Source organism: Sus scrofa, chromosome 13 (genome assembly GCF_054392235.1).
Source record: "Sus scrofa isolate SSC_HxYL_T2T_F1_AM1 chromosome 13, Sscrofa_HxYL_maternal_Yorkshire_Landrace_v2.0, whole genome shotgun sequence".
Classification (NCBI taxonomy): Eukaryota; Metazoa; Chordata; class Mammalia; order Artiodactyla; family Suidae; genus Sus; species Sus scrofa.
In genome coordinates, this window is record NC_139395.1 from 224,034,849 (window position 1) to 224,055,899 (window position 21,051).

General features: G+C 54.7%; 1 protein-coding gene across 28 annotated transcripts in view; it reads left to right on the top strand.

Moving 5' to 3' along the window:
- Positions 1 to 21,051, top strand: part of PCNT (pericentrin) — a 109,031-nt gene that overhangs the window by 72,126 nt on the left and 15,854 nt on the right. For 13 of the 28 annotated variants that reach the window (XM_084992362.1, XM_084992375.1, XM_084992366.1 and 10 more), the window contains 10 exons: positions 37 to 189; positions 3,974 to 4,867; positions 5,267 to 5,446; positions 11,997 to 12,722; positions 13,592 to 13,688; positions 14,606 to 14,757; positions 17,940 to 18,167; positions 18,831 to 18,992; positions 19,563 to 19,758; positions 20,797 to 21,019. In XM_084992362.1, coding sequence (XP_084848488.1) covers positions 37 to 189; positions 3,974 to 4,867; positions 5,267 to 5,446; positions 11,997 to 12,722; positions 13,592 to 13,688; positions 14,606 to 14,757; positions 17,940 to 18,167; positions 18,831 to 18,992; positions 19,563 to 19,758; positions 20,797 to 21,019 — 3,011 coding nt within the window. The remainder of the gene's footprint in view (positions 1 to 36; positions 190 to 3,973; positions 4,868 to 5,266; positions 5,447 to 11,996; positions 12,723 to 13,591; positions 13,689 to 14,605; positions 14,758 to 17,939; positions 18,168 to 18,830; positions 18,993 to 19,562; positions 19,759 to 20,796; positions 21,020 to 21,051) is intronic. The other 15 variants (XM_084992367.1, XM_084992378.1, XM_084992384.1 and 12 more) reach the window with 3 other exon arrangements.

Sequence of the window (21,051 nt, forward strand, 5' to 3'; positions counted from 1 at the left end):
TAGCTGATTTTTAATGCTTACCTTCTTTAATGCAAGGTTTTGGACTTAAAGCAACAATTAGAAAAAGTTAAAGATGACTTAGTAAGTAAAAATGAAGAAGTCCTGCACCTGAACTTGAAGTTGGACCTGCAGCACAGCAGTATTGCCGCCAGCATCAGAGAGCTGCAGGAAGAGAATGCCAGTCTGAAGGTCAGTTGGCGTCGGCGGTGTAGGTGACGTGCCCAGCGGAGGGGCCGCCCCAGACGTGTGCTTCTTCCCCAAGCAGAGGGAGGGCCCTGGGCAGGCAGGTGATTTCAGCAGGCGCTGACTTCGGCTGGCCTGGCGCAGGGGCAGCTCTAAAGCGTACGGTGGAAGCAGCTTGCAGGGACCTTTAGTGGAGCCAGAGTCCCTTGGCTGGTAAAGTGCATCCGCTTTCACCTCCCCCAGACTGCTTCCTGTTTGCAGCCTGGAGCGTCAGGTCTTTTGAAGGGTGCTCATTGGAGGAAAACTGCAGGAGAGGCAGCTCCCCGAGGACAACAGCTGTGACAGGGAAATCAGTCATGACTTTGGAGCCGAGTTGCTGCTTTGGGCCCCCGTTGTAAGGGTGTCCCGTTCTGGAAGAGGCGGTCGATGCTGAGGGCACGGGCGATGGCTTCCAGCAGCAGAAAAGGACAATCTGTTTGCGAGTCTTCTCCGTTATCTCACTGTCATTGTGCTTTTGAAGCAAAACACGGAACCAGCCCGTGCAGAGTGTGGATGACAGAGTCGGAAAGAGCGCGTCACCTGCAAGGCCGGCCTGGCGGTCAGGGGACGGGTGGGAGCGAACCGCCGAAGGAAGCGGAAGGCTCCTGTCGCGGACGCCTGTGCCGCACGGAGGCTGCATCGGCACGACTTTAAAGGGTCTTCGGTGCAAACATTTTTTAGGTCACTCCCAGGCTCAGGTTGTCCTCTTGCTGGGAATTCTTCCTTCATCAGAGGCGAGAGGCAGAGGAGATCGCACTTGGCTTATTCTTAAGGGATTGTGTGAAACAAGGTGCCTGGAAAAATGCAGTGTTGGTTTTTGAAAGCTGAACTAGTATGTCATTTTAGGCGGAAAGCACTCTTCATAGAAAGCATTTTATTGTGTTTATTTATTTATTTTTTTGTCTTTTTGCTGTTTCTTGGGCCGCTCCGGCGGCATATGGAGGTTCCCAGGCTAGGGGTCCAGTCGGAGCTGTAGCCGCTGGCCTACGCCAGAGCCACAGCAATGCGGAATCCGAGCCACATCTGCAGCCTACACCACAGCTCACGGCAACGCCGGATCGTTAACCCACTGAGCAAGGGCAGGGATCGAACCCGCAACCTCATGGTTCCTAGTCGGATTCGTTAACCACTGCGCCACGACGGGAACTCTGAAAATATTTTAGTTCCATTAAGAATAGGCCTTTATAAAGACAATTCTATTTTTTTAATTACTCAATGAATTTATTACGTTTATGGTTGTACCACAACCATCACCATCCAGTTTTACAGGATTTCCATCCCACACCCCCAGCGTGTCCCCCTCACCCCTCGAACTGTCTCCTTTGGAAAACATAAGTTTTTCAAAGTCTGTGAGTCAGCATCTGCTCTGCAAAGAAGTTCGTTGTGTCCTTTTTTCAGATTGCGCATGTCAGTGAGAGCATTTGAGGTTGGTGTCTCACTGTCTGACTGACTTCACCTAGCATGATGATTTCTAGGTCCATCCATGTTGCTAAAAATGCCAGTGTTTCCTTCCTTTTAATGGCCGAGTACTCTTCCATTGTGCGTGTGCACCACATCCTCTTGATCCACTCCTCTGTCGATGGGCATTTAGGTTGTTTCCATGGTATTTTTATTTCCAGACATGTGTAAATCCATACATCCTTTCTTTTCAGTGATTCTCTCCTAGTTTTTTGTCAAAGTGTAGGTGATATCTTTGCTTTGATATAATAAAATTCCATTTGTAGGAATGAATTTGTTAGATTTCTTTTTTCTTTTTTAGGGTTTCGCCATGTGGCATATGGAGGCTCCCAGGCTAGGGGTCGAATTGGAGCTGTAGCCGCCAGCCCACACCACAGCCACAGCAACGTGGGATCAGAGCCGCGTCTGCGACTTACCCCACAGCTCATGGCAGTGCCAGATGGTCAACCCTCTGAAGGGGGCCAGGGATCGAACCTTCGTCCTCATGGGTACTAGTCAGGTTCCCTACTGCTGAGCCACGATGGGAACTCCTGTTTTGCTTTTTAAAGCCTCCTTCATGTGCTGTTTTGAGTGTTCGTGTGTGTGTAGTGTCTGCAGCTCTTTGGCGTGCGCGTCTTGTCACTGCCGTGTGCTGGCTGCATCAGCCCACGTGTGTAGAGCTGCCCTCAAACTCCCTTCCTTGGCCGCTTGTTTAATGGGGAGGTCTCTGCAATGCCAGGTGGAGTCTTGCCTCATGCTGAGAAATTTCCTTTGCTCAGCTTGTACCACGGCAGTCAGGTGTGGTAACGTGAGTGTGGTGTGCAGCTTACGTCATCCAAACCAGAGCCAACAATCAGTTTTCTTATTTTTGTTTGCATTTAGGCCAGATTTGAATTTGTGTTTAAAGTAATTGTTAAGAGTTACTAGTGAAACTGAGAATTGAATGAAACCCTTACTTTTTAGGAAGTAAAATATTACTGTCACAAATTGGTTGAAAATTGTTAACAGAGATTGGTTAGAACTTTGTAATTTTTTTGGTCACTGCAGGTGAAGTACTCGCAAGAGAATGGAGTTTAAGCCATGTTGATATAGGTTTCTTTCTTTTTTTGTGGGGAGGGTGTCTTTTTAGAGCCACACCAGCAACATACGGAGATTCCCAGGCTAGGGGTCGAACTGGAGCTGTAGCTGCCAGGCTACACCACAGGCACAGCGATGTGTGGTCTGAGCCGAGTCTGCGACCTACACCACAGCTCATGGCAACACTGGATCCTTAACCCACTGAGCGAGGCCAGGGATTGAACCCTCGTCCTCTGGATGCCAGTCGGGTTCGTTAATCACTGAGCCACGACGGGAACTCCTGACATAGATTTCTATGCTGACTTTTTCGTTTACCATTTTTGTGGTTTTGGCAAGATATTTCTTATCTAAATTTCAATTATCCCATCTTTAAAATAGGAAGAAATGGAATTCCCACTGGGGTGCAATGGGATTGGCAGCATCTTGGGAGTGCTAGGATGTGGGTTCGAGCCCTAGCCCCGCACAGCAGCTTAAGGATCTGGCATTGCCCAAGCTGTGGCTTAGGTTGCAACTACGGCCTGGATCTGGTCCCTGGCCCAGGAACGCCGTGTGTCACAGGGTGGCCAAAACAAACAAACAAATAAATAAAGTAGGAAGAATCCTATTTCTTACCTTGAGCCTGTTGAGAAGAATTAGGTTAACTAGCACGGGTGAAGCATGGTTGGCCACCTGGCGTGTGGTGTCCCCATGTCCGCCGGGCACAGTGTAGGCGGTGTGCTTTGTGCTCCGGCTCGTGCGTGGTCTTCACGGATGCTCAGTCCCTGTAGCCCAGTTTTCTCGCTTTTGTTCGTATGCTTCTCTTCTCATGTTAGAATCACACCCAAATCTAAGCATCCCCTTGGGGGCATCATAGAAACCAGCGTGTTTAAATTCGTGAACCAACTAGACATTTGAAAGGTGGTGAAAACGTGAGCGTGCGGGGCCCTTGACTGACCTGCGGCTGAGTTAGAGCCCCCCCCCCCCCCGCCCCGGGTGCCTGAGGGTTGAGGTCCCTGACGGCGATGGGCTGTGGCCTTCACCGACGTGTTAGAACCAGCAGCAGGGCGGCAGCTGCGGACACGACTTTGTGACCATTCGGAGGTTCCGGAAGTCGCTGGATGTTTGGGGCGCTTTTCAAATGCTGTTCCCTCAGCTGCGGGGCCCCTCCTCTTCTGTAAGAATGAGCTCAGGCTGAGCTCGGAGTTGCAGGGGGCACTCGGTGCACTCGGTCGGCCTCTGAAACGCGCTTTTCCTTCAGGCCGCGCACACCAGAAGTCCGGAAATCGAGGAGCTCAGGTCCGTCATTGAGACTCTGCGGCAGAACCAGGAGCGCTTGCAGAGGGAAAGGGCCGAAGAGACCGAACAGTTGCACGAGGTCATCGAGAAGCTGCAGCGGGAGCTGTCCCTCGCGGAGCCCGCGGGGCACGAGGTCAGCGACGGCGGCGCTGGGAACCTGCGGAGCGAGCTGCTGGGTCTCGGGGCGGAGGGCGCCGAGGCCCGCGCGGCGCTGGAGGGCGAGCTGCACGCCGCCCTCGAGGCCAAGGAGGCCCTGAGCCGGCAGCTGGCCGAGCAGGAGCGTGGGCACGGCCGGGCCCTGGCGGCCCTGCAGCAGCGCCTGCGGGCTGCGGAGGAGGCGGCCGCCCGGCAGCTGCGCGAGCTGCAGCCCAGTGCCGCGCTCCTGGAGGCCGAGGTGCAGGGCCTGGCCTCCCAGATCCGAGCCTTCGAAGCTGCCCTGGCCGCAAAGGGAGAGGAGCTGGCAGCGAGGGAGGCGGAGGTCGCCGCCCTGACCGCGCAGAGGTCGGCCCACGCCTCCGAGCTGGAGGCCCTGCTGTCGGCCGTCGCCCGCTTCCGCCGCGCCCTGGAACGGCAGCCGCTGGCGCCCGCCGCTGAGCCCCCCGAGCTGCAGCGGCTCCGCGCACAGTGTGTCCGCCTTGGCCGCCAGCTGCAGGCGCTGACCCAGTGCTTCCTGAGGTGCCAGAAGGAGCTGGACGAGCAGCCGGCTCAGGGGGCCGGCCTGCCCCCTTGCGGGGCGGGCAGCTCGCAGGGGCAGGGGCCCTGGGCCGAGGAGGCCTCCTGTGCTGAAGAGCCGGGGCAGGACGTGGGCAGCAGACAGCTGGCCAAGGCCCCCCATGGCCAGGCCAGCAGCCCTCAGGTGCGCTCCTTCCTTCTCAGGCCACAAGGGATGCAGGGAGCTGGGGGTCCGGGCGGGGAGCTGGGGGTGCAGGTGGGGAGGTGAGGGAGCTGGGGGTCCGGGCGGGGAGCTGGGGTGTGGGCAGGGAGCTGGGGGTGCAGGCTGGGAGTTGGAGGAGCTGCTGTGTGTTTAACAGCCGTGGGGGGCCGTGCTTTGTGGGGTCCCCCCAGCCTCCAGCACATCCGGACCTGCTGTGGGCCTGCTCCACGTGTGTGGTTCTGGTCGGGAGCTGAGTGAGGACTTTCCCTCGGGCCCGCAGGCTGGTGTGCCCGCTCCGGAGCCCTGGGTCACCGCGCTTCTGCTCTGGCGCCTTTGGCCGCGTATCAGTAGCATCAGTGTTGTTGTCTCTGCCTCTCGTAGAGCCCAGGGGAGGCTGCCAAAGCGCAGGCAGTGCTGAACCGCGCAGGCCCCCGCGGGCAGGACAGCGTGCTGTCGGCGCTCACCGCCTGCCAGCGGCAGCTGGAGTCTGAGCTGCTCCTGGCGAGAAAGGACACGCGCTGGTGTGCGGAGGACGGCGACCAAGTGTCGGAAACAGTGAAGGTGCCTGGGCACGTTCGGGGGGTGGGGGCACAGAGCCCTGGAGCCCGTCCCGGGCAGAGGACCCCCCCCTTGCCGTTGGCTGCAGTGGCACACAGGTCACAGGGACTGCACAGGGACGCCTCCTCCCAGGCCGTCGCTCGTGGCGGCTCCGTGCTGGCCAGATTCGTTCTGAAATTTCCCATGCATTTGACTTAAGGCCGTGTTTTCCACGGTCTACTCAGCTTGCACAGAGTGAGCAGTGGGCTGCACTGGGCCCCAGGGCTTGTGTCTAGGGCTTTCCACCTGAGGGTGGCACACCTGCGGCCGCACTGCTCCCCGTGGCCTTCGCTGCCAACCTTTGTTTCACCTGGAAGGGCTTCATGTTCACTGTCAGGTGCTTTCCTGCATGTGTTCGCTCATCCTCCCGGCAGTGAAGAGCAGCGCAGTCCACAGTCAGCAGGTTGGAAGGTCTCACCTCCAGCACTGATGTCACCAGAAAGCTGACTCTTCTTGTCCTGGGTTGGGGGTGGCAGGTTGGCAACATCAAACTGTTGCAGAGCCGAGACGTTCTGAGAACCGCGAGTGTGCTTGGTTCCGAAGCCTGCTCAGAGCCGGGCTCTCAGGAGCCAGGCCCGCTGCGGGTGTGGGCAGTGCACGCTTTGCTGTGTGCCAGCCCTGACCTCCTGGGTGGTTCCACGGGCACCACATTGGTGCTGGGAAATTGGGAGCTTCTGAATTCCCGTGGGCCTGGGCCTGTAGCATTGAAAGATGCCTGAATCTGGTGTCACGTGTTTATCACATCCTCTCCGAAAATAGATTCTGCTTGGAGAGAACTTTTCCTCTGACTCTGTAGAGCCAACTTGTCTTAGTGCCCTTATGATAGGGACATTTGTTTGAATCCTTAGAGAAAGCTCAGTCCTGGAATGTCATGAGCTGGTTACCAAATTATTAGAAGCTATACACAGGGAAGTTACAAATTCGTTCCATAAATCACAGTTTTGATTTTTCCAATGTTTGCATGTAGAACCTTCCAGCCTTCTTTTCCTTAAAAAAAGAAAGAGTATGTCATCAATAAGCTGGCACAGAAATAGGTTATGACAGTTGTCTCTTTGTATGTGCTGTAGAACACACGTGCGATTTACAGCTTAATCATTTAAACATGTATCGTCAGTGATATCAGATACATTCATGATGTGACGTAACCGTCCAACCAGGTAGCGCTCTTCATCCTGTAACTGAAGCTCTGTGCGTTTAAACGACAGCTTCTTACCTCCTCTCCCAGCCCCTGGCGACCACCGTTCTGCTCTCTGCTCCTCCATGCTTTCTGAGATGCTCTAAAGTATCTTACATAAGTGGAATCAGACAGTATTTGTCTTTTTTGTCTGGATTATTTCACTCTGAATAATAGCATCAAAATTCATCCACGTTGTAACCTGTGCTAGAATTCCCTTCCCTTTTTTTTAAAAAAAATATGATTTTATGGCCTCACTCATGGCATATGGAAGTTCCTGGGCCAGGGGTTGAATCCGAGCTGTTGCTATGGCCTGTGCTGGATCCCTTAACCTACTGTGCTGGGCCAGGGATTGAACCTAAGCCTCCGAAGCGACCTGAGCCCCTGCATTCGAATTCTTAACCCGCTGTGCCAGCAGGAATCCAAAATTCCCTACTTTTTTAAGGTCGAATAATATTTTTTGATGATGTGTATACACCACCTTACTCTTACCGGTTCGCCTTTTGGTGGACACGTGGGCTGCTTCCACATTTTAGTGACTGTGGATGATGCTACCGTGAACCTGCGTGTGAACAGTCTCAGATATCTCGTTGAGGCTCTGATTTCAGTACTTTTCACAGACCCAGAAGGAGAGTTGCTGGATCACGTGGTAATCCTATTTCTGACGTTCTGAGGCGCTGCCGCAGTGTTTTCCGCGTGGCTGTGCCGTTTTCCATTCCCATCAAAGGGCACAAGGGCTGCAGTTCTCCACATCCTCACCCTCGTGTTATTTTCCGTGGGTTGGTTGGTTTGCTTGTGGTTTTGATTTTTACACTCGCCATCCTCATGGGTGTGAGGTGCTGATTGTAGTTGGCTTTGCGTTTCTCAAAGGGTTAGTGGTACTGGGTGTCTCTTCGTGTGCTTACTGGCCATTTGTGCATGCTCTTCAGAGAGCTGTCTGTGTAGATCCTGTGGCGGGTTCTGAATCAGGTCGTTTGGATTTTTTTGACTGAATTTTAAAAGTTGTTTGTTTCTGGGTGTATTAATCCCATATCAGGTATGCGATTCGCACATACTTTTCCCCATTTTGTGGGCTGCATTTTTGCTTTGTGGATCGTGTCTTTTGTTGCACAGATTTAAAAAATGTCGTGGAGTCTACTTTGTCTTTTGTTTCCAGTACGCTTAGTGTCATGGCTCAGGAATCCTTGCCAAGTCCAGTGTTGTGAAGCTTCTTCTGTATGTTTTCTTCGCAGTTCTGTAGTTTTAGACCTTACGTTCAAGTCTTTGATCTGTCTCGGGTTAGTTTCTGTATGAGGTTAAGTCTTTGATCTGTTTCGGGTTAATTTCTCATGCGGTTCTAGGTAAGGGCCCAGCAGTTCTGTAGTTTTAGACCTTACGTTTAAGTCTTTGATCTGTTTCGGGTTAGTTTCTCATGCGGTTCTAGGTAAGGGCCCAGCAGTTCTGTAGTTTTAGACCTTACGTTTAAGTCTTTGATCTGTTTCGGGTTAGTTTCTTATGCGGTTAAGTCTTTGATCTGTTTCGGGTTAGTTTCTCATGCGGTTCTAGGTAAGGGCCCAGCGTCATTCCTCTGTATGTGGGTATCCAGTGGTCCTAGCATCAGTTGCGGGTCCTATTGTACGGTCTTGTCTCCATGGTTAAAAATCACTTGATGGTTCATACGAAAGTTTATTTTTAGGCTTTCTGTACTTTTGCATATGTCTGTTTTTATGCCAGCATGACTTTTTTTTTTTTTAACTGTAGCTTTGTCATAAGTTTTGAAGTCAGGAAGTGTAAGTCCTTCAGCTTTCTTTTTCCAGATTGTTTCGGCTGTTTGGGGGTCCTTTAAAATCCCATATGAATTTCAGGATGGCTTTTTCTATTTCTGCAAAAAATGTCTTTGGAATTTTCATAGAGATTGCTTGGTATTTTTTTTTTTTTTTTTTTTTTTTGTCTTTTTGCCTTTTCTAGGGCTGCTCCCGCGCATATGGAGGTTCCCAGGCTAGGGGTCTAATCAGAGCTGTAGCTGCCGGCCTATGCCAGAGCCACAGCAATGTGGGATCCGAGCCGTGTCTGCAACCTACACCACAGCTCACAGCAACGCCAGATCCCTAACCCACTGAGCAAGGCCAGGGATGGAACCCGCAACTCCATGGTTCTTAGTCAGATTCGTGAACCACTGAGCCACAATGGGAACTCCCTTGATTTTTTTTTTAATAGTGAAATATTTAAATCCCTTTCTCATTTCTCCTTGTGTATATTTTATAGCTGTTTTCACATTTGGCCTCCTAACATTATAAAACACTGATCCGAATTATACTAGCTTGAGTTTTTTGTTTGTTTGTTTTTTGCTGCACACGTAGCATGTGGAAGTTCCTAGGCCAGGGGTTAAACCCAAGCCACAACAGTGACAACGACAGATCCTTACCCACCAGGGGACTCCCTAAACCAGCTTAAGTTTATTTATTTTTTTTATTTTTTTATTTTTTATTTATTTTTTAATTTTTTTAAATTTTTATTTTTATTTTTTTAAATTTTTTTACAGCTTAAGTTTAATAACATGTAACACTGTTTCTTTATAGCTCCATCCCCACTCCTTTCAATTTTTGATATAACAAAATGACATCTATATATTTCTATGGCTCAGAACATAAACTAGTAATTCCTTTCAATACATTAATCTCTTTTTTTATCTCTTAAGTTATGTGGAAGACCACATGTGGAGTTACCAACTGAAACTAGAGTAATACTAACTAGACTAATAACTTAAGAATATGCATGTGAGTCTTTTAATTCATAATGGGAGAGAAGGTGCAGTTGCAGTTATTACAATGACGTTACCTTTTATGGCTGCCTGTGTATTTGCCTTTATTTAGATCTTTATTTCTCCATGCAGCTTTGAGTTACCATCTAGAGTTCTTTCATTTCACCTGCACGTCTTATAAGGCAGGTCTTAGTAGTAACAAACTCCCTCAGCTTTTATTTATCTGGGAGGGTCTTAATTTCTAACCAACTCTCGAAGGACGGTTTCGCAGGATTTAGGGTTCTTAGTTGACAGTTCTTTTCCTTTTGGCACTTTGAATATATTGACCCACTGTCCTCTGGCCTAGCCTCTAAAGTTTCTGGTGAAGAAATCTGTTGGTAATTTTACTGAGGATCCTGTGTATGTGAACAAATCACGTCTCTCTCGCTGTTTTCAAGATTCTCTCTTTGGCTTGGCTTTTTGTAAGTTTGATTATCATGTCTTGGCGTGGGTTTCTTTGAGTTTAACTGAACTGGAATTCTTTGAGTTTACTGGGCATTTATGTTCATGTCTTTTATCAAATTTGGAATGCTTTCATTTATTCTATCCTCATGTAGTCTCTTTCCCTCCACCTCTGGGACATCATCTTGCCCATGCTGGTTTGTTTGAGGGTGTCCGACAGGCCTTTTAGGCTCCTTTTAGTGTTCTCAATCTTTTCTTTTCCTCAGACTGGATGATTTCCAGTGTTCTGTCTTCAAGTTCATGAATTCTTTCTTCTGCCTTCTCAGACCTGCCTTTGAATCCCTTTAGTGTACTTTTAATTCAAGTTAAAAATTTTAAAAATTCTTCTGCTCCAGAATTTCTTTGTGATTTCTTTTTTCTTTTTCTTCTTTTTTTTTTTTTTTTTTTTTTTTGTCTTTTTAGGGCCACACCCGTGGCATATGGAGGTTCCCAGGCTAGGGGTCCAATCAGAACTGAAGCCACCGGCCTACACCACAGCCACAGCAACGTGGAATCCGAGCTGCATCTGCAACCTATACCACAACTCACGGCAACGCCAGATCCTTAACCCACCGAGCGAGGCCAGGGATCGAACCTGCGTCCCCATGGATGCTAATCAGATTCGTTTCTGCTGAGCCATGACGGGAACTCCGTATTTTTTCTTTTTCCTTATTTTTCTGTTTTGGTCATAGATTCTTTTATTGATTTTCTCCATATTTTTCTTAGTTCTTTGAGATCTTTAAGATGGTTGAAGTCTTTGTCTAGTAAATCCATCAGGTCATTTTCGAGGATGGTTTCTGTTGATATGGTTTTTTGCTATGCATGGGCCTTATTTTCCCATTTCCTTGCTTGCTTTGTGATTTTGTATTTTGAATACTGAACTCTTTTCATCTAATAATGTAGTAAATCTGGAAATCAGACTCCCACTTGCTCGATCTTTGCTGTTTTTCGTTATTGTGTTTGCCTTTTTTCATTGATGTCTGGTCTGGGTCCTAAGGATCAGCCTGGGGTGTAAACTTAGGTTCTCAGATCTTTTCTGAGCCTGTGCCTTTCCTCAGCACACAGTCAGTTCAGCATTTCCTTGGTCTGTGCAGTTGTTTTTGAATGTCCTAGTTATTTATTTATTTTACTTATTTTTTTCTTTTTCGGTCTTTTTGCCATTTTCTTGGGCTGCTCCCGTGGCATGTGGAGGTTCCCAGGCTAGGAGTCGAATCAGAGCTGTAGCCACCGGCCTACGCCAGAGCCACAGCAATGCAGGATCCGAGCCGCGTCTGCGACCTAAACCACAGCTCATGGCAACGCTGGATCGTTAACCCACTGAGCAAGGCCAGGGATCGAACCCGCAACCTCATGGTTCCTAGTCGGGTTTGTTAACCACTGCGCCACGATGGGAACTCCTAATGTGTTTTTTATTTTTATTTATTTATTTATTTATTGTTTTTGAATGTCCTAGTTTTGAATTTTTTCCCAAAAGGAAAAAATGATGGGGATACAGTTTCCTTTAAATCCCCTGAAAGTCATTTCAGCCAGAGGGTCAGGGGCTGAAGCAGTGGGAGCAGGTGAAACAACCAGGGCCTCCTGTCTCTCTCTGCTCCTCTGGGATCAGAAGCAGAAGTCAGGGCACACATTTCCAGTCTTGGAGGACAGGGCCCTTTTTGCCTTCCCAAGCTGCTGCATGATGCTCTGGGGATCCATGCGCTTCTGGGCCCTGGGGAGGGATGGGCAGCTGCTTCTGTGCTAAGAGCTGAGAGCAGCCTACCCTCACAGGCTTCAGCTGGAGGTTGCAAGCCTTCAACAGACCCTACGGAATAGTCCTCTCTATATATCGGATACGTTCTGCCAGTGTAGTTGTCCAGGTAGGGAGAGGGATTCCTGGTGCTTCCTGCACTGCTGTCTTTCCAGGATTATCTTCAACAGTTGCCATTTAGGCAACAAGTTTTAAGCTGTGAGTCTGTCTTTCCTGCAGTTTTTTAAAACTTGAAATCTTTAGAGGGACTAAGGGAATCATGGAATCTCATCCTCAACTGTTCAGTCTCTGAAATTCACTTATAAATAACAGACAAGCCTGACAGAGTATCATTCAGTAATTTTCCTGTGTGCATGTTCTTGCTTACTTTTAGGATAAGGAGAAACTGCTAGAAGACTGTCATCTGCGGAAAGCTGATCTCATAACTCAGGTGAAACAACTTCAAGAAAAACTGAATCATCTGGTATGTTCTATGAGCTTCCAGAAAGTCGAGATGGAGGACTTTAAATTTCAACAGACGTTGGCATCTTTGCATGTTTTAGAAAATAGTTTGAGTGGTAGTTCCAGTAGCAGTGAGGAGGCCAACGGATCACCTCCCGTCAGTGTGTGCAATGACAATGGAACCACGTGGGATCTCACTGATGTGACTGGAAATCAGGATGCGTTGATAAAAAACAAGATGCCAGATGATCCCATGGCAGAGCCGGTCGCCTTGCAGGATGGATCAGGCAGCTTACAGGAGAGTTTGCATGGGTGCTCCCATGACCTTGCCAACACCGAGGGACCCGAGCCCGTGAAGAACATGCTCAGGACGATGGACCTGTCCTCCTGGAGCTCCCCGGAGGTCGCCAGGAAGGACTCAACCCTTGAGCCCCTGCCCAGCCTGCCCCTGACACCTTGCTCGGATGCCCTGAGCCAGCGCAGCCTGGATACCTCCCTATGGGACGGGCCAAGCACCTGGCTGCTCCAGGCTGACCAGTCAGGCCTGCTTTGTTACCCGGACGAGTCAGCAGCAGGAATGGCCCCTAGGCGGGCAGCGTCTCCGCTGGCTGCAGACAGGGCTCCCTCCGCTGACCGCCCTGCTCAAAGGGTGGCTGTGGTAAGTGGTCTCCACCGGTGCTGTCTTGGTTCAGGCCCACAGGATGCCAGGGCCCCAGGCGTGTGTTCCCACTGGGCTGTGCCTGCGTGGCTAGTGGGGTCATAGCTGCAGCCATTGTTGGTTCATCTCCCAACATGGCCTGGGCCGAGCGAGCACCTGGCAGTGAGTCCCCTGGGCAGCAAGTGTGGGATGGCCGGTGCGCGGCAGGATGGAGCCAGGTCTCCTCTCATAGGAACATTGAGAACACTTCGGTTGCTCTCAAAATACTTGAAATGCGTTAGTCTTGCTCAGAAATTCACGGCAGGCCTAAGCGCCAACTCAGAGTGGCTTTGGACGCATAAATCATTCATTCCTCTTCTTGTGTAGTCTGCATACGGGTAGGGTGCTTCGTCTGGAATATCGTTGTTAGATTCATTTTCAGTTGTGTTTCATGTGTAGCAATTCCACATACCATCTAATCAATCAAGAACCCTTTAAGGTATTATTTCTGGCTTAGGGTGTATTTTCTCGAACGTAATTCGTGATTTTGTGTATCTCAGATTAAATGAGATGAAAAATAATGGGATATGTATAATTTCATGTGTGAAAATACTATCATTTCATATCCATATGCTGCATCCGGCAGAATTTTTAAAATCCAGACTATTTGCCTGTGACTTCTTTAAAATATTCCTAGGACGGTGGATGAGTTTGATTAAATTGCTCTGAGCCTATGACCGACCTCATGACCACAACTTTAAAAGTTTTGTTTGGTTTCTGTGGGGGGGAAGATGATAAATTGGGAACTTAGAGTTTCCCTCTGGGAAATTCAGTTCCATGATACAGTGCTGTTATTTTATGACCATTTAAAAACCTACCTATTTGACCAGGAAAAAGACGTTGAAGATTTTATTATAACGTCTCTGGAGTCTCAACCCGAGGCCAGATCATCACCTCCAGGGCCAGCCGGAAAGAATGAAGGAAAGAGTGAGTCAGCCAAACGTGTGTTATTTTTGCAGTTTCAGAGTTTGGATGGTACAAAAAATTCCGGTCCATCCGCACACATCCTGCACCTGGTGCTTGCCTCCGATAAGCCTGACCCTGTTCCCCCCTCACCCTCCAACCTGTACAACCCTCCCCCCCTTCTCCCTCACACTTTCCCCCGTTCGTGTGCTGTGTCTTTCTCTGCCCTGTCTGCCTTTGCTTCTCTGTCCTTGTTTTTTGCCTCGCTCTTTCTCTCTGTGTCTCCCTCCCTCGTTTTTGAGCTTGCGAGTTACTTGAGGAGCTGGGCGTCCGCATTTCCCAAGGCAGCCTGGCGTCCCCAGAGCTCCGTGAGATTTTGTCCTCTTGTTCACGCACTGGCCCCGTGGGTCAGTGCAGGCCGGGGTCGGAAGAGCTGCTGTGTGCTTCCAGGCCGTGCTGGGCTGGCCCCACTTCGAGGCTCGGGAACAGATCCGGGAGCGGGAACAGATCCGGGAGCCGCGTGCTTCTGAGAGTTGTTTTCTGTTTTGAGGCCCCTCCCACCCGAGGTTCCTGGAGTCTCGAATTCTAGGCTTTGTCGAGGGTGCCCCAGCCAGGCTTCTCCTCCAGATCAGGCGCCCCCGGCCCCCGCCTGCTGCTCGTCCTGGGCTCGGCCCCCTCCTCTGGTCCGTGCCCGAGCGACCTGGGCATCTATGGTCCCGTCCTGGGCGGTGACGTGTTCGGTGTTGCAAGGCGTACGTTTCCTTCCTGAATGGGCTTCGCCCTCGTGCCTTTACAAAGACCCGTCTGCTGTCCCGGGGGCTCCCCGTCTCCTTCCTTCCCTGGGCTCTCGGGGCCCGGCCGCGCACGGCGGGTCCCCCGCAGAAGGCCCGGGGAGCGCTGCCAGCATTGCGGTTCTGGCCGCTGACTCTGCGTGTTCCTAGGTGATGGCTCGGGCTTCGGAGAGACGCTAGACCTGGGTTCGGAAAGCCTGGGCGCTCCCACTGCCGGGCCCGCCGCGCCTTCCGCCCCTGGGGGCTGCCGGCAGCCGCCGGGCACCATGAAGGAGAAGGGCGTCCATCCGAAGCGAGTGAAGGTAATGCCGGGGCGGGGGGGGCATGGGGCGGGCTCGGGGGCGTCCCGCAGGCCCGGCTGAGCTGCAGCAGCCGCAGCCCGGTGCCGACTTTACCTTGTGTGCGTGTTTCTGGGAGGCGATGCACTGCGTTGGACCGGGTGTCCCGGCTGAGAACCTGGCCTTGGCTGGCGGGGCCACGGGAGCCGTGGTCCCGAGAGGGGGACGCTGGGCCTGTGCGGGGGTCACGAGTCCCAGGGGAAGACTCAGTTTGGGGCTTGGGGTGTTTTGGGCTGTGCCCGCAGCATACGGAAGTTCCCGGGCCAGGGCCTGAACCTGTGCCACAGCCAGGGGAGCTCCAAGACTGGGTTCATCTTCCTGAATTTAGTTCCGGGGCTAGAACCCGTGACCTTGTTTGGGGAGGTAGTTGTGGTTTTCGGTGTGTTTGGTGCTGGGAGTTCTCGTGCCAGGCTGCCCCCACCGGGCACCCACGGAGGCAGGGAGGGGCCGTGTGGAGGTGGTGGCGCCACAGACCCCACCCAGCTCTGCTGCAGAGCTCGTGCTCAGGAGGTGTGTTCACCTTCCGGAGTCTGTAGTCGGGGCTGCTTCTGAGCTCCTGGGCAGAAGGTTGTCTTTCTCGGCTGGCACAGCAGGTCGGCGGGGCAGCTGCGATGGGCGTCTCCGCCCTGACGCGGCTCACACGGACCCCACGCGGCGTGTCGGACGATGCCAGGTGTTTCCGCGGGTGGTCCAGGGGCATCCGGAACGCCTCCGCACACCCACTGCGGGCTGTCCTCGCCGTGGTGGGAGGGCCGCAGGGTCCGACGGGCCCTCGGAGCCTCTTTTCCAGAAGCCCCGACGGCCACCCTGCCGCCCAGGAACCTTCCCCACTCATGCCCTCTCTGGCTTGGAGCTGGTCTCTTCGGACAGGAGAGGAGGGAGCCCCTCGGTGTCCAGGGATTCAACCTGGAGGCAGAATGTGCACACTTCCCAGCTTTCATGGGCGTGTGACGGCGTCGGAGTGTAAGGCGTGTGGGGTGACGCGTGGCCATGGGCCCGGCGGTCGCACGGTGAGATCAGTTCAGGGCCCACCCCAGAAGGCAGATGTGGGGGGAACGTTTCCTAGATTTTCTTCTCTCTCCACGTCAGCAAATCTTTTACGGCAAAGTCATGGGCACAACGTTGGCCGAATACGTAAATGGCCAAAGCGCCGCCGGCGCGAGTGACTCAGGCGGCCGTGTTCCCACGGAAACCGGCTCGGCGTTAGGTAGATGCTTCTGTGCAGTGGTGTTGCGGGCGAAACTGTATTTATTCCTTCGGACCAGGAATCGGCGGAGTCCTGTCTTCTGTCTGTTCTGCCCTCCCCAGGTTCTCTCCGTCGGACAGCGGCAGAGACACTTCCGTCAGCGTTTCTATCCAGCGTTTCTCGTCTAACCCTCGAATTCCTGTATTTTTAAGGAAGAAGTTTGGTTGTTAGTGACTGTACTTTATGCTTAGGATGATGTGTGGCACTTGATACTTAGTAATTGAAAAAGAATGAAAAGCAAGCCAGCCCGCAAGCGGCCGAGGCCGCAGGCCTAAGTCAGGGCGTTCTGTTTGCCTCCGCCGGAGCCTGGCTTCGGGGCCTTCCCGCCGGCCTTTTCCCTCCCGTACCCTCTCATTGGAGGTCAGCCGGGCGCCGAGCTGGTGTGTCCGAGGCCCCCGGGTCGGGTGCCGTGGGCCAGGCTTCGAGGGAAGCCGTGCTCTCCTCTGGCGAGGACAGGGCCTCGCCTGCCATCGCTGCTCCTCCCCAGAGCGGTTTTAGAACGCACTTCACTTCCTTGGATGACCAGGGGAGCGTTTACCCAGCAGAAGGTGGCGGGGTGCCCGCGACCCAGGCAGTCCTGCCCTCCCGCTCCAACGCCGCCTCTGGACGGGTGGGATGTGGCAGGTGGGCGGCAAGGCCTGCAGCCCCCTCGTCCACCCCGCCACCTCTCTGCCTCACTGGCCCTCCTTCCCAGGGGCCGTGGTAGCATCTGTTTTATATCACATCCGTTGTGGTTATTTTTATCTATTTTTACGTTTTGCTTTTTTTTTTTTTTTTTTTTTTTTTAGGGCTGTACCCAGGGCATATGGAGGTTCCCAGGCTAGGGGTCGAATTGGAGCTGCAGCTGCCAGCCTCCACCACAGCCACAGCCACACCAGATCTGAGCCTCATCTGTGACCTACAGCACAGCTCACAGCAACGCCGGGTCCTTGACCCACTGAGCGAGGCCAGGGATCGAACCGCGTCCTCACGGGCCCTAAAGGGATTCGTTTCAGCTTCGCCACGGCAGGAACTCCACATCCCTTGTTTTAAATGAAGGTGTTTTAGGTGTTAAGGCGACGGCTTTTAAAGAGAAGGTAACTTGCCGTTTGGTGTCTGGCACTGTCGTGTTAATTTTCACTTCTTTGGGCCACGTCATCAGAAGTAGAGGAAAGCCTGTTTCTGGCTAAGTGTCTGGTCACCTCTTCGGCAGGCCCCTCGGCTGCTGCCTTCATGTTTCCCGTGCGTTTTCCGAACATGCTCCTGTGGGAACCTGCGTGCATGTGGAGTGGGGACGGGCACGGGCACGGTCACGTTGAACTCTGGTCCGAGCCGGCTTCTCGGGAGGATGGCTCTGGGGGGGACGCTGCCTTCCATGCAGCCTCCTGGGGGAGATTGATGGCCTTGCTGCTTGTCCCAGGGACCTGTGACTGTGTAAGCAGCACCCCAGATCCTGGTGGTGCAGAGACCCACTCCTGTGCCCACAGACCCCGTGGCAGGGATGCTGGGGTTATGGCAGGGCTGGCCTGGTACCGTCTACAGGCGCCCCTCCCCCAGGGCGGCCCATCCCTTCTCGGGCCTCCTTCTGGGGTGGAGCTGCACTCCTGGGAAGGAGGCAGCATCGCCGACGTGCCGGTGGGGTTTGGCTGGAGGCCCTGCCAAGCACTGTGTCTGCCGTGAGGGAGTGGGGGCCGTCGTCGGAGCAGCTAACAAACTCACCCTTTCCAATCCGGTTTCCCCGTTGTCTCTGACAGTCATGGGAGGGAAATTCGAAGCTCTCATGATTACAACAGTGGGCTTTGGTCTCTGGTGCAGAGGCCGTGCAGGTGGCCTGGTCCGTCCTGGGTGACCGTGGGACAGTGATGGATGAAAGGGTTCAAAAGCTGCTTTTCCTTCTTTCTGAAGTGTTTGTCCATTTCAGGCTTTGCTGCAGATGGTGTGCGACGAGAGCCACCACATCCTGGCCCTGTCCGAGTGCCATGGGCCCTCCAGCATCCTGAGCAGGGGCGAGCCAAGGGGCCCGCTGGAGGCAGCGTCCACCCCAGTGCCCCGGAAGGGAGAGAAGGTACCGGCCTTCGAGGGAGAGAGGGATCAGCGGGAGCGGAGCAGTGTGAGGCCAGCGCTCGGCCACATCAGCGGGAATGGAGAAGTGAGAGGTGGCTCGGTGGCGGGCAGGGAGCCGTTTTCTGGCCAGCCACCCTCTCGCCTGCATTCTCTGGGCCCTAGCCCCGAGCTGGTGCCTTCTGGGCCCTGTTCATGCAGGAGGGGCTGGGGGGTGGAGCTCTGCGTGGTGCAGAGAGATGGGAATGGGGCCAGGCCTGAGGCCACAGGGTCTCGACGTCCACTCCACGGCCAGGGGGCAGCACAGATGAAGGCCAGGTGCTGAACCACACGCAGGGGTGCCAGCCAGCCATGGGGTATGGCGGGAGCATGGGCAGGACCAAGGCTGGCTGGGAACTGCAGGGGAAGGGGGCAGGGGGCCAGAGGGCAGGCAGCCTGAGCCCAGCCCTTCAGACACCCCCCACACACCCATCCCCTCCTCCCCTGCACACGCCCCCCCACCCCTCAGGGCCTGGCCTCCCCTGTTCCTGGGGCTCGTGTGCTGCGGTGGGAAGGGAGGCCCGTTTGCCAGCAGTTGCTCCATCTCACCTCCCTGTTGTGCTCGGGAGGCTGTCTGCCCATGATGCAGCGCTGCCCTTGGGGTCTCTGGATGGTTACGGGCCCTCGCGTGTCCCCTTCATTCGGGGCGGGTTCCGTTTGAACCTGCAGGACGCTTCTGTAGGAGCACCACCTCCTTGTCCTGGTGTTTCAGGAGCCCTCAGACGTGGCCCTCGACTGGCGGCGGGAGTTTCTGCAGGTTGTCCAGGAGGCCTTTGAAAAAGAGCGGGAGGTGCTGAAAGCCCGACTCCGTGGCTCGGACCCCGGGGGCTACAGCTCCGTGCTGGAGAGGCTGGAGAGGGTGGTCCAGGGGCAGGTGAGCCCCGCCTCTGCTCGCCGCCCGGAGGGCCCCCCCCCCCCGCCACCGACAGGGAGCGCCAGGGCAGGGGTTCCGCACGTGCGTTCGGTTGCCGCGTTTCACCGACAGTGGAGCGTGGCAGTGACCGAGGAGCACGTCCTGCCCCAGTGCACAGATAACGGTGCCTTTCTACGCATGACTCCCGGGAACCGGGAAGCTCCGCGCGTTCGCCTCCTTCACAGCCTCACTCTGTTGTGGCAATAACCGGCCTGCCTTGAAAGCAAAAGAGTGATTCCAGGTGGCCCCGCCTCAGGTTGTGAGCCCCAGGCCCAGGGTCAGAGGGTCGCAGGGTCACACCAAGAGGGCCTTGGGAGCCCCACCCCGCCAGTGCCTCCCCAGAGAGGTCAAGGTGCATGGCGGTGTCAGCCAGGCCCGGGAAGCCGCACCGCGATGCTGGGGGCGGCGCCGTGTGCCCTCAGGGGCCCGGGCCCCCGAGCCCACGTTCCGGCCCCAGCTGGGTACTCGCCTCGGGCCCCCTCCCTGTGCCCCGCCTGACGTCCCCCGGTGCCCTCTCCACTCCATCTGCAGGGGGACCTGCAGGAGAGGTCCTTGGAGCACCTTCGCCTGTCGGACAGGAGCAGCCTGCTCTCCGAGATCCAGGCTCTGCGCGCCCAGCTGCGGCTGACGCACCTGCAGAACCAGGAGAAGCTGCAGCAGCTGTGCGCGGCGCTGACCAGCGCGGAGGCCCGCGGGAGCCAGCAGGAGCACCAGCTGCGCCGGCAGGGTGGGTGCGGCCCCTCGGCCCCGCCCCAGGCGCACGTCCCCCACGCTCCCCTGTCGGGAGAGCGGCAGGCAGGTGGCCGAGCATGTGCCGGTCAGGGCCGAGGCCTGCGCAGGGTCCCAGGGGCCGGGCGGTGGGGCTGCGGTGGCAGCAGTGTGCTGACGCCGCGGGACCGCATCTACCGGGGCCGCCGGAGCTTGAACGAGGCCTAAGTGGCCTGTGGCAGGTTTCTGCGTTCCGGTTAGGCAGCGGGATTTCTGTGTGGACGCTCATGGCGCCTGCGAGGAAAGGCACTGTTGGCCACGCTCTTCCCTTCCTTCCCTCCGTTCTTGCCTCGTGCTCGGGGGAGACTCTCTGACGGCCCGTGACAGGCGGTCCTGCCCCCGGGCCACCTGGGCGTGGGGCCTCCCGCCCCTGCGCTTCTGGGCTGGATCGGCGGGGTTTGCATCGAGGCTCCTGGGGGGACAGTCGTTTTCTTTCCTCTGTTTTTGGCGTCAGGTGACGCCAGCCTCCTGGAGCGCTGGGTGTGTCTCCTCCTTGGTTTCGGGAGAGGTCTCCATGGAAGCCACCTGGGCTGAGTTGTCTGGTGGGAGGCAATGAGTGCAGGAGTGGCGGGTGGGGTGACGTTTCTGGGTGACCCCATTTCTTCACGCGCCAGGCAGGGTGGGCTCTGTGCAGGTCCATCTCAGCTCAGCTTTGGCCTCTGCCTCTGAGAGACCCAGGCCTGAACAGCGGGTGAGAGCCCCCTGGCGCTGCCTGGCGTCCCTCCCTCGTGGCCTGCATGGCGGGGGGTCCTGCCCGCTCTGGGCGCATGTGTCTCTGGACGCTCACTGGCCATGAGGGCGAGGCTGGTGGGGGTGTGAGCACAAGGCGTGTCCTGACACCATCAGAAACAGCGACTTCTGGTCATAGACACTGCCTGTCCCCCAAAGTGATCACATCCTGTCCCCTCCCTGGTCCTCTGACTTGTCACCTCGTTTGTGCAGCTCGCTTTGGACTGGTGAAGGATGCGGTTTAATTTGCTCGCTCTCTTTCCTGTAGTCGAGTTGTTGGCGTATAAGGTTGAGCAGGAAAAGCGCATTGCTAGTGACCTGCAGCGGACCCTGAGCGAGGAGCAGGAGAAGGCCAGTGCCGCGCAGAAGCTGCTGGCGGTGGAGCGGGGCTCGGTCAGCGCGCTGAGGGCTGAGCTCTGCGAGTGCAGGGCGGACAACGAGCGGCTGCTCAGGTCCCTCAACGACGTGCAGAAGGAGGTCCTCCAGCTGAGGTGCGGCCCCGCCGGCCCCACCCGCCGCCCTG